This window comes from Teleopsis dalmanni, chromosome 2 (assembly GCF_002237135.1).
Source record: "Teleopsis dalmanni isolate 2A chromosome 2, ASM223713v2, whole genome shotgun sequence".
In the NCBI taxonomy this organism is placed as follows: Eukaryota; Metazoa; Arthropoda; class Insecta; order Diptera; family Diopsidae; genus Teleopsis; species Teleopsis dalmanni.
In genome coordinates, this window is record NC_051847.1 from 65,143,752 (window position 1) to 65,155,819 (window position 12,068).

The 12,068-nt window shown below is 29.6% G+C and overlaps 2 protein-coding genes and 1 long non-coding RNA gene across 3 annotated transcripts in view; 2 read left to right on the plus strand and 1 right to left on the minus strand.

Annotated features, from left to right (window-relative positions):
* The first annotated feature begins 2,015 nt into the window (after positions 1-2,015).
* Positions 2,016-2,642, plus strand: LOC119674723. Its single transcript, XM_038085878.1, has 2 exons — positions 2,016-2,090; positions 2,163-2,642. Exons 1-2 carry the CDS (start codon positions 2,016-2,018, stop codon positions 2,640-2,642), a joined length of 555 nt encoding a protein of 184 aa, XP_037941806.1.
* Positions 2,643-6,000: 3,358 nt separating this feature from the next.
* Positions 6,001-12,068, plus strand: part of LOC119680473 (potassium voltage-gated channel subfamily H member 8) — a gene marked incomplete at its 5' end in the record, with an annotated part of 43,619 nt that continues 37,551 nt past the window's right edge. Inside the window, 3 exon segments of the mRNA XM_038093295.1 lie at positions 6,001-6,239; positions 6,571-6,799; positions 6,955-7,118. Of these exon segments, the coding sequence (XP_037949223.1) occupies positions 6,001-6,239; positions 6,571-6,799; positions 6,955-7,118 (632 nt within the window).
* LOC119680475 lies at positions 7,015-11,703 on the minus strand. Its single transcript, XR_005252468.1, has 3 exons — positions 11,528-11,703; positions 11,409-11,450; positions 7,015-7,103 (listed from the first exon to the last, which is right to left on the minus strand). It is a non-coding gene; the product is annotated as an uncharacterized LOC119680475 (long non-coding RNA).

The window sequence follows — 12,068 nt, forward strand, 5'->3', positions numbered from 1 at the left end:
AGAATCCGCTGAGGGTCGGATGGTTCGGCTGGAATCCAGGAACGCGCCCTAGGTCGGCCAGGAATTTGTTCCTTGGCAACGACTTTAAGCTTTGCGCCTGGCCAGACCTCACCCATTCTGGAGATGGCAATGCGAAAGAGATCAACAGAACGCTGATCAACGCAGGCGACTAGTTTCACATGGCCCTGAAACCATCCACCGTCGCGACATTTGGGAATTGTACCTGGAAATTCCTTAAGAACTTCGATGAACAAGTCAAGGAGCTTTCGCTCAATTTGATCCCATTTTTCAGGATTAATAGTGCCATCTGGATCATTTTCATCAATGACCGCCATTATGATGGAGCCCTTCAGCGTGTCGCTAAAGGACTTAGTAGTGGTGGCGTTGCCACGAAATTTTGCCTTTTTGGCATCTGGCTTCGAAGCTGACTCATCTAATGAGCGCTGGCGCTTCGGTACAGGTTCCTTTTTAACTTCCTTAGAAGTATCAAGGACCCGTTTGGCCCAGGCTAATCTAGCCTTAAGAGACTCGGACGTAACCGAGACATTACCATATCTCTCGAGCAGCCTAGTCGCCGCTCGCCGTTCTTTATAAATTCTCCTGGATGGAGAGCCCGACCATGCAGAAGGGCCAGAACGCGTGGAGATTCCTGGTTTATTAGGAGGTACCCTGTTATTACCGCTAGAAGTTGCGGTAGGTACCTTGGAACTAGCCGTTCCAGAAGAGCTTGGTTTAACCGAGCTTGATTTTTGTAAATTTTTATTGTTTTGGTTCATATTTTAAACCCACGAGTTGCGGAGAAAGGAGAGTCGATCCGGGCAGAGATCCGCTATACCCGGACAAGGCTAAGTTACAACCGGAGGGCGCCAGATATCCGGAGGTCTCCGTTTAGAGACACACTAACGTAGTGCCATTCATCTCATCGGCACGGGTCGAATAACACCGGAGATTACGGGTTTTATCGAGTTTTCCTCTCTAGATCCATAGTGTTCTGTTGAGTCAATGAAATTATCAACTACAAACAGGTTCACCTCGAGAAGGGTGTGATAAAGTACCACGCACCATGGTCTTGGTAAGGCATAGGCTGATGTTTTGCGCATGACCATACCCTGTTCATTGAGAACACGAACCCTTATTTTAGACTGTAGTGGATTTTGAACCCAGAATTTGTCTGTCGTAGTTCGACACACGAACTACGATCGGAGACTCTTATCCGAACTTATCGGACTATACAAATAGTTAGTAGCACTGAACCAAATTATTTTCGAAATCATTCGCCGATTTCAAAGACAGAATACAAAAACGCATACAAGTTTTTTACTTTAAATATACATAAACTCAAATTAATAGGTGGTTTTTATAGAAAATAACTTGTAATTAAACAGCTTTTTTCAAAGATGGGATTAAAGATTGCTAATACCTGTAGCTTTCATCAAATTTATTAATATTATGTGTGGTTATGACAAAAAGCGGGACATATACCTTCATCTGTTGGTCATTGAACCCAAACAAGTCTAGAAGCTTCAGTCATGGAAAATTAAGAAGTTTATAAATAGCCTTAATTTTTATCTGGATAAAATTTAGGATTAATGGGCATTATTCTTTTAAAAATAAATTCAATATATAATTACTAATATTAATGACTTCATTGATATTATATTTTTAAATAAAAAAATATTAGAAAAGTAATTATAATAACTGTATTTATAAATTTTTGCAAAATCATTTCATAAATAGTTTTTAATTGTTTTAAAAATAAGCTTTCATTGCTCAGTACAAATAAAATATAAAAATTAATTCAATGAGAATAATAATAATAATTTCAACTACTTTATAAATTTCAATTTTGAAATTGAAAAATAAGTACATTTATTAAAAAATTATATTTAACTGGCACAAAAAACAACAACTCACTTAAAATCAAATTTAGTTGCAATTTTTTTCTAGATAATATAAAAATACTTGCATATTTTCATTTTTATAAGAAAAAAATGCTTTTCAATTTTAGTTTTAAAATGAAATTTCTCGAAATAATACCAATTGCTGCTTTGTTATCAGTTACTTGTTTCTACTCCAGCATCGCTGGAAAGGTCTGTAAATATTTGCTTTCCTTCAGAAAATATTTACTGAATACAATAACAATTTTTTATCATTTTGTTTAGAATGAATTCGAGGTGTATTTTGAGGAGTGCAAATGCTACTTGTTGAACTCCACAATCCTAAATCTCTTTTCATGTACGTTGAATGCTAGAACTACACGCCGTACATTAAATATGGAATGGATGTTTGGTCAAGACATCAACAACTTTAGCGTTAATATAGTTGTGACAGTACCACGTAAAAATTCAAGGTTACTATTGCTTAACATGACCAATGTTAGTGGATGTGATTTTGTGGCAGACAGAAATAAAATATCTATACTTGGTGTGCTGCGCAAAAATGTGGAACACTACAGCAATATACCCAAAATTTGTCCATTTAAAAAGAAAACTTTATACTATTTAAGAAAATTTCGCTATAATTTACAATTGTACCCGCCCTTTAATATTGAAACTGCTATGGATGTATTTATCGAATTAATGGTAGGAAAAATTAAAATTGCTAACGGCTCTATTAGACACCTTATCTCCGCAAAAAAATAATGAAAGAACAAAGATTTTCGTAAATGAAATAATGTATTTAAATGTGCCTTTAATGCATTCATTTTATTACATACTACAATAAAAAATTTTCTGATAATAACCTGTCTGTTTAATATCGTCATAAAAAATGTACTGACTAAATAAGTCCACAGATTTTTTTCGAAAACCAAGAAGGGCATTTAGACACCCAAACAGTTATACTGGTAATCTAAACAAATTGCTCTAAGAAAGTCATAAAAACAACACTATATTAATAATTGCCTTATTAAAAATTGTATAATCTACAGTATTTTGAACACATATATAAATGTTTCTTAATATGATGACAAATTTATCATTCTTTCGTAAAAAGTGTAGAAATCGTGGTGATTCAGAAAAGAAAAAGTTTCCAGTTTTGCCAATTGTTTTTAAAGGCAACCTGCTTTCTCTTAATATATTTATAAATACATTTGTTTTCTTCGATGTAAGTTAATGACCGATTTTTATCTAATACTTAATGTATTTTAACCTTAATTACTTCTTATATACAATTACACTACAATATACCTCTAAAAGATTCTTAGAAGACTTTTTATTCTGATGCATAAATTCGTAAAAACCGTGTTCACAAATATATTTTACTTTCTCTAAAATATAATCATTTTACAGAAAAAGTACAGCATTAGTCCTTTCACATTAACTATACACAACCATTGGTTTAGATATACCATACACATACACCAAAATATCACGGCGTGATGTTAAACATAAAACTAATTCAGATAGAATATTTAAAAACTAAAAGTATATGTCTAGATTTGAAGTTCCAAAATATGGCTGTCCTCTTGGCCGGCAATCATCCCTATCCCCCAACATAATAAACTACTCCTCTTTTTTAAGCTCGTATTTTGCTACTGTACTTCACACTCAAGATGTATTTGTTATACTAAAAAAATGATATACAACAATTTCAAAATAAAGTATTTAGAGATGTGGTTAAAGCTTTTTGGTACATTAGAAGCACTGCCATATGCAGTTCCATAAAATACTACCGGTCAAAGTAGGAAAAAACAGGGTGTTCAAATCATATATAGAACGTCTTGCAACCTATACCAATGTCCAAATTTCCAAACGTGAAAAACCAAGCAAATTTATTATGATGTTGAAGAGAACGAAATATATATAAACTTTAAATTACTATATTAAATTTTAATATATTATATATAATAAAATAAAACTGCTAACTATTCTAATTCAAGAAACTAGTAGCAATAATAAACAATGAAATAAAAACAGAAATGAGTCTAAGTATTTCCATTGGTATTAGCTTTAGTCTAATGAAATAAATTTTTGGAGTGAAACTTTTACGACTTCAATTATATTAAATTAACAAATATAGTAGATATGTATAATGTTTTAAAATGTAAAACACTTATACTATACAGCTACCGAAAATAAGCTTATAATTATAAATGTGTATATTGGTATATAGTGCAACTGGGCAGTTTTACTCTTTGATAGCTGGGGGTACTACAGGGTCCCACCCATCTCATTGATTAATTTATGTATTCCTTATAAGCTTCATGATTATTCAGTGATTGATCTAAGATCTGCGTACCTCCCCATGCGGAGACTGATTACACTAAGATTAGATAGTGCTAAGTAGGATACCCTGTCAGTTTTCGCATATAACTTCAGGGTTCTGTCCCTTATGTATTTTTTGATCGGGTCTATTCTAAGGTCTCTTAGCATGTCGTTTGTTCGGATGTACCAAGGCACTTTGAAGAGTCTTCGGAAAGCCAGACTTTGAGCAACTTGTAGCTTTTGCATAGTAGAGACGGCAGCTTTGTTATACACGACACACCTATAAAGTAATGCTGGTCTAATTATCTGGCTATAGATCAGTTTTCTGTTCTTCGCGCTAAAGTTGTTGTGTTTGAAAAGTGGTTGTAAGCATTGCAGTGTTTTAGCACAACTGCTTCTTTTGACTTGTATATGCTTATGCCAAGTGAACCACTTATCAAACGTGATACCTAAGTATTTATACGGCAACAAACAAATACAAAATATGTATATAGTAAGCATATAAATAAATAATTGATTAGTTAGTTAATTGTTAGTTGTAAGGATATTGGCTCTTTTCTTCGTTTCTTTCATTTACGATTTGTTTCACTTTCGTTCTGAAAGCTAATTTATGAAAAGAAGATTGTTTTTTAATCAGATTACCTAAATTGTTGGTTTCAAATTAATAAGTTCTTAAAAACGTTTTAAGGAATTTTTCACAATCAACTTAATTGTAATTTATTGTTTACCCAAATATATTTAAAATAAAATTTAACAAAAAAAAAAACAAAAGATCAAAAAATTTAAATCCTTTTTCACACTGTTTTTCTTCGTGGTTTCTCTAACCCTTTTTTTATTATATATATAGTATGTTCCAGAATTGTTTTATCATACTCTTTAGGGTTTCCTTCGTAGCTAATCAAAATAAAATCAACTTTTGCTTTATAAGCTGTGAAAATACTTTAAATTGGTTTTTATATGCATTTTTTAGGATATAAAGGATTAATTTTTTTTAATGCTCTTTAAAAAAATTTTTATTTATTTAAAAATAAAGTGGTTTTTTAAAAATAACGTAGCACATATATACATAAAGTATATAATTTTGCACAATATACATATATCGCCATTCCCTTCAATATACAATATGTATATATAACATATATATATATGTATATATAACATATATATATATGTATATATAACATATATATATATATGTATATATAACATATATATATATCTATATATAACAGACTTTATGTTTTTCCTAATATAACATAACCGATGTTTTTTCTTTATTTTTTTTTTAAATTTTTTCTATTTATTTAATATTCATAATGTTCTTATTGATGTGTTTGTATAATTAAAACTTATGTTTTTATTTAAAAAATGCTTGTACATTACAATTCATTGTTTTTAATTAAGTAATTGGTGTAATTTTCATAATTTTTGTAATTTTTATAATTGTCGCCAATTAATTATGTGGGCTTGCTTGTGCGTCCTTTTTAATGTAATTTCTGTCTTATTATCCTCCTCGTGTATTTATTGTAATTATTTGTCTTGTCTGTGCATTTTGTTGTTGTGTGTGTTGTTCTTCGTGTAAAGTTGAGTAAATTTGTATGAGGGCACACAAAATCACTCATACCAGCACTTCGTGTTTAGCGTAAATTATGTACTATATAAGACCATTTTGTGTCAATTTGTATAAAAAACTCGCAAATAATCCATATCGTCTTTTTTCTTCGTTTTTATTGTTTCACTGTTTTTTTTTTCTTTTCTTCTTTTTGGTTCATTCTGTAAGTTTTTGCCCTTACAGCTGCTTTGTTGGGCGCACGTTTTCGTGCTGGCTCCAATGCAGGTATACTCGGTCTGGGCGGTTTGCCCGGACTGGCTGCTGGTGCTAATGCCGCGGATGATGCTGATGGTGCGGAAACTAATAACCTAGATGTACCTGCTGGCTGTAATATGGGCAGAAGAAGAAGTCGTGCAGTTTTGTATCAACTTTCAGGTCATTATAGACCTGAGAAAGTAAAGACTAAGTTAAAATTGGGAAATGTAAGTAAAAGTACTTAAGCACTCAAATCAAAAAACAAAAAAAAAAGAAATGAAAAAACTTTTTTGTGCTTACATTTTTAAAAAATAAACTTTTTATTTTTCTTCATCATTCCACAAACCATTTTCACAAAACTTACTCAACGCTAAACATACTTAATTAAATTCTTACCTCAACATTTGAAGGAAACTAAAATCTAATTTCGGTTTGTTTTAATCCTTCTGCATCAACAATTGCCATATCCTTCTAGGCATACAATCACCATTAAATCTTTTGTTCTTTTTGTTTGTAGTTTTTGTCTTAAATTTTTCTTTTGTCTGCTTTCTCGTTTAGAAATTGTTGCATTCATCTGAAGCTCCTCTTCCTGAGTACAAAACTCAATCGATAAAGAAGTCACGCTTCATTTTACCCCATTATGGTGTTTTCAAAGGATTCTGGGATTGGATTATACTGGTGTCAACATTTTACGTTGCCATATTGGTGCCATACAACGCTGCCTTCGCCAAAGCGGACCGACAAACAATGGTGTCAGACGTATTTGTCGAGGCAGTTTTCATAATTGGTACGTATGCTCATGAATTTTAGTATCTTTATTTCGTATCTTTCCTTCGACTACCAGCACACCTCCATCGTTTGTTATCAGTGTTTTTCTGTTTTAATTCAATTTGTTACTAAATTGTTTTGTGTATTTTTACTTTTATTTCATTTTATTTGCAGATATTTTGCTTAATTTTCGTACCACTTTTGTGTCCAGTAAAGGAGAAGTGGTATCTGATTCAAAGCTGATAGCCATCAACTATTTAAAAGGCTGGTTTGTAGTGGACTTGTTAGCCGCTTTGCCATTCGATCATTTGTATGCCTCCGACCTTTATAATGGAGAGGTAAGTTCATTTCAAACAAATCAAATTAAGTCAAAGTGTTGATTTTGTGATTTCATCCAAAAAATATATTATGTTTTGCATACATACTTTTGTAGATTTTATCAAAAAAGGTCAAAAAGGCATACATTAATAAAATTATCATTATTTTGTGCAAACTCAAATCATATAAATAAATTAATAATTAGTGTTTGATAAAGATAAAGAAAGGATTTTTGCCTGCATCATTAAGTTTAGTTCTAAAACCACTATCCATATATGTAATATGATAATAATATAAAGGATGATGTATGATTTCAAAACGTAGCAAGGCTGAATAAATTAGCACTGATATATATTTTTTATTAAATAAATTTTTATTTATGTGATATATGTTACGTAGGTATATTAAAAAAAGTATCGAAGATACAGAGACCTTATCACTAAGCCTTGTTGAGTTTTTTTTTCTGTATTAGATTAGTAAATTCACCAAGTTTAAAATGTCTTGACTTAATGTCAAAACTCTGAAATGTTATGTTTATAATAAAGAAAATAAATAGAAAAAATTACTATTAACAAGATTTATAAATAGTCATCATTTTGGAATTTCAGATCGTAGGACACGAAATTTATTTCAAATAGAAAAGAGTTATAATAGTAAAGAAATTCTCTTATTCTCTTATTAAAGAATTAATTATAATATATTTCATTAGATCTTAGCAAATTGTCATAACAAAGCTTATTAGTGCGTTTCTTGTATCTTTCAAACGATTAATGTTTATAATTATAGATCACATCACGATAAGTAGAGTGAAAGCATTTCTAAGCTCTTAATACTCAGTAGTCTTAGTGATATAATGTACATTTTAATAAAAAAGCAACAACTTAAATATATTCTATAAAAATAGAATACTACAGAAAAATAACACTAAAACAACTAATACGTGTATATGTATCAGGAATTATATATATGTAACCTGCTGTCAATTATTATTTTCTTGGCTAGTATTACCACTGTTGATAAGAGCAAATGGCGAAAACTAAGTTTCTCCATTCTATTCTGTCATGAACCTTATGTCGAATCTTCACTACGATCCAAACAGCTGATGTTTTGCTTAAACATATCACCACAATGTAGTATAAGGACATCCAAATTAACGAAACCTTAATGATTCCATTCGACGAATGTCAGAATCTCTTTTGCACAGATCGTCATTCCCTTCTTCTGCTCTCAACAGGGGTTCACCTGCGGTTATAGTTAATAAATCATTGTTGAAGGTGATCTTTGACCAAGAGATATAGAAAACACCACATAGATGATTCTTTAAAAAAATCTTATTATTTATGGCAGATGTTTTCTTTGATCTTGCAGTTCACCCATGCGAAGACCGGAACTATTTAGACTTAAGTTTTAGTTTCAATCTTGGGGTGCAATAATCTTAAAGATTTAAAAACACACATGTCTGTTATAGCAAATCAAATGCAATAATATTTTGAAAAAAACTTCATGCGTTTATTAAATATATTTATAATTTTCCATAAATAGTATTTAATAGTATTAATCATAATTTAGAAAACTAACTCATTTTCAATGTTTAAAACCGTCTCAAATACTTTCAAATTGTTATTTATTTTTAGAGATGTGTATTATTTATCTATTTAAAGAAATTAATTGAAGCCAAGATTATGGAGTATGTATGTGTTACTAAGTTTTCCCCTTCAATGTGAAATAAGTTTTACTACCACGGATCAGTGTAAAACACCAAATCTCTTAAAATAGTTTTAATTTTAATACAAAAGATATAAACTTTATGCAGATACATATTTGCTTTTACAGTAAAAATATAACATTTTCGTGGAGGAGTTGTGTTATGTTCGTAGATACAGAAATTCTTGTGGGTTGGTATTTTCCATTGCTATTTTAATATGCACTCTGAATTAAGTTTTTAAAGTTATTTATTTATTTTATTTTTAAATATTTCGTTTATTTATTATTTTATTTCCTCTAAAATCCTTTTGTAAAAATTTGAAAACCAAAAACGCTTATGTTTTTATAAGTAAAAATTTTTTGCGAATTTGGGTTTAGTATTTATTTATTTAATTCTATTTATTTTATTTTTTTTGTTTTATTAATATCTCTTTCCTTTCTCCAACTTTCTTTTTATTTTGTGTATTGATTTTAAACTTTAATTTCCAAAGTCCTTTGCGAATTCAATTATTCTGATAAGGAACTAAAAAGCTTAATTTGGTGTTGATCCGATTAGCTCAAGCGGAAGAGGCTCCTGCATAAATACTTTTTAATTGATAAAGTTAATTTTGGAATTATTGCTTGAATTAACTGTGAGCAAAAAGAAAAAGTGGAACTTGCAGACTTATTGAATGTTTGACTCATAGATAAACTTTTTATCGATTTGTTACACTTAAGTTAAGTTAATCTGACTTAATTTAAAACTTTATTTGTATGAAACGATTGATAAGTCAAAAATATAAACACTTAATTTTCTTAAGAATAATTTTGACAAAATTTAATTAATTATATGCAATAAGCCTTCGAAACTAATTTTTATGAGAGTCACTATTTATATTTTGAGCCTGAAAAAATTTTGAACCACGATTAAAATCATTGTACCAGCGTTTCACAGTGACAAAGAATGAAGCTTCATCGCCTAATGTGGTCTACTGTGTGCCCTTCTAGACCAAGCTCTGTTGCTTCAATAAAGAGTATTATAGAAGCTACTTTACAGAGTTTAATTGCTTCTTTTGCAGAGTATACATTTTCAGAAGTCTATGTATGTGCATTAGCGCAGTGCATGCACATGTGTGACTAGCTCTCCACTTTTTTTACAGAATCTACAGTTTGCATACGTATAAATGCCCAGTCTTGTAAGATGATATTTTATATATATTTATGTACCATATATATTTTATTTAAATAGTTTATTTTAAATTGTTTAATTTATAAACCAACACTGCGAGTTTTTTAATTTCCAATTTTACGAATTTTTAATATTTTAAACAACTTCATAATAAAGTTTTATTGATTAACATCTTACATCTCTGAAAAAAAAACTCTTACTTCTTGGGTATTACTGTTTCATTGCGTATCTGTCATCTGTTAAAAAACTTTCAATGTTTCCTCATAAAAAAAATTTTCCACTTTCTAATTGCTGACAGAGAACTTAAACCTGAAAACTTGAATTATATGAACTTCCTGATTTTGAAGAGTTCCGCAAATATTTTCTATTTTACTTTGACTGACTTTCAACATAAAGACAAAGTATCTTTCTTAAGATTTTTAAGCTGTTTACTTGCATTTCTTTCGCTATGATTAAAGTATTTGTAGAGCAAAGATTTTATATAGTTTGCTGTATAAAAAAATACTTTTTAAAACTCATTCTGCCACAAAGTTTCTTAGACAAGAATAAGAAGATTTTATTACTGCTTTACTTTACTCTATTATCATGAAACAAAGTAAAATTATAGGTCACTGCAAATTAGTAACTTTCTACGCATATTAAATGGCATTGATTTAAGTAGAAGAAGTAATTAGTCAAATTTATTTACTTTTAATATCATTATTTTTATTTGATAGAAAATATTAAACAATTCTTGCAGTATATTAAGCGATCCTTAAGCACTGTAGTATTTTAAACAATTAATTTTATGGTACAGTTTATATATAAAATATTATTAATATAACTATATGTAATGCTTTGAGATAGAAATGTGTTAGTGCAGCCTTTTTCGAGTTAGTGCATCTGGGCACTTTTACTCTATAATAGATAGGGTGTTTCTGCAGAGTCCCACCCATCTCACTGACTAATTTGATTATTTCTCATAATCTTCGTGATTGTGAAGAAATTAACTTTTACATAATGATCATTTTAAAATGGTTACATACACATTTGCAATTTATGGAAGTTGTATTTTTGAAAAATAATATGCTTCAGAACAGCATTTAATCCACCTAAAGTCATTACTTTGCTAGTTATTTAGTGAAAACCGCCAATTTTGTTGATGTTTTAATACTCTAAATGCAGAACGCATTTTCAAAATTTACATTAAACATATTAACTAACAAAGTACATAGTTTCTCATAGTTAATCAAAAAATTGGGAATTGACTTTTATAAAGAAATCCAATTTTCAAAAAATAATAACCTCCTTAAGCGAAATCCATGAGATCGGGTATTTAATTTAGTTAATTTGTAAATATGAAAAAATGAAGCACGTTTTAACATTTATGAAAATACCAGAAACCCATATTCATTGAAAAGATATGAAAAATACTGTACGACTGTATAAAAATACTTACTATCCTTTTGCAATATACGTGTCCCATATTCTAATGTTCACCCTATAATGAAAATGATAATTAGCTACTTCATAGATACATGTAGTAGAATTAGTTAGTTTTTTTTTTAATTAACTTACAAGGTGCATTTTGAAGCTTTTACCATTCATTCATTCAACGCGTTCCAAAAATTCCAACATTTTTTGTTCAAAAGTTTAGAATTCTTACACAAAAAAATTGAGGTAGTCAATCAGACAAAGGCCTTGCAAAGGGTTTCACACTAAAGCTTCTTTGAATCACTGCTCTTAGAAGCATATAAAATAGAGAACGTGTAGTTAAAATATTATGTTAATTTTTCATTCAATTAAGTTTTTTAGTTCTATAATAAATATGCTAAGAGCTCTCAGCCCATTTTGTTATCATTTAAATAAAAAATTTATTCAATTTGATTTATACTTGTATGTATGTACATGGCTTTTCTTATTAGTTATTTGATTAATAAGCTACACTACTTAATTGAGAAAAAGATACAAAATTTTAAATGGAAAAGTTTGAAAGAAATAAATAAAGTGAAAAATTATGTTTCACAGTTTATAAAACTTTTTTGCAACAAACAGAACTTTTAATTATCAACATTAAAATACGCTCCGAGAATTATACATACATATTTCCTTCCTTTAT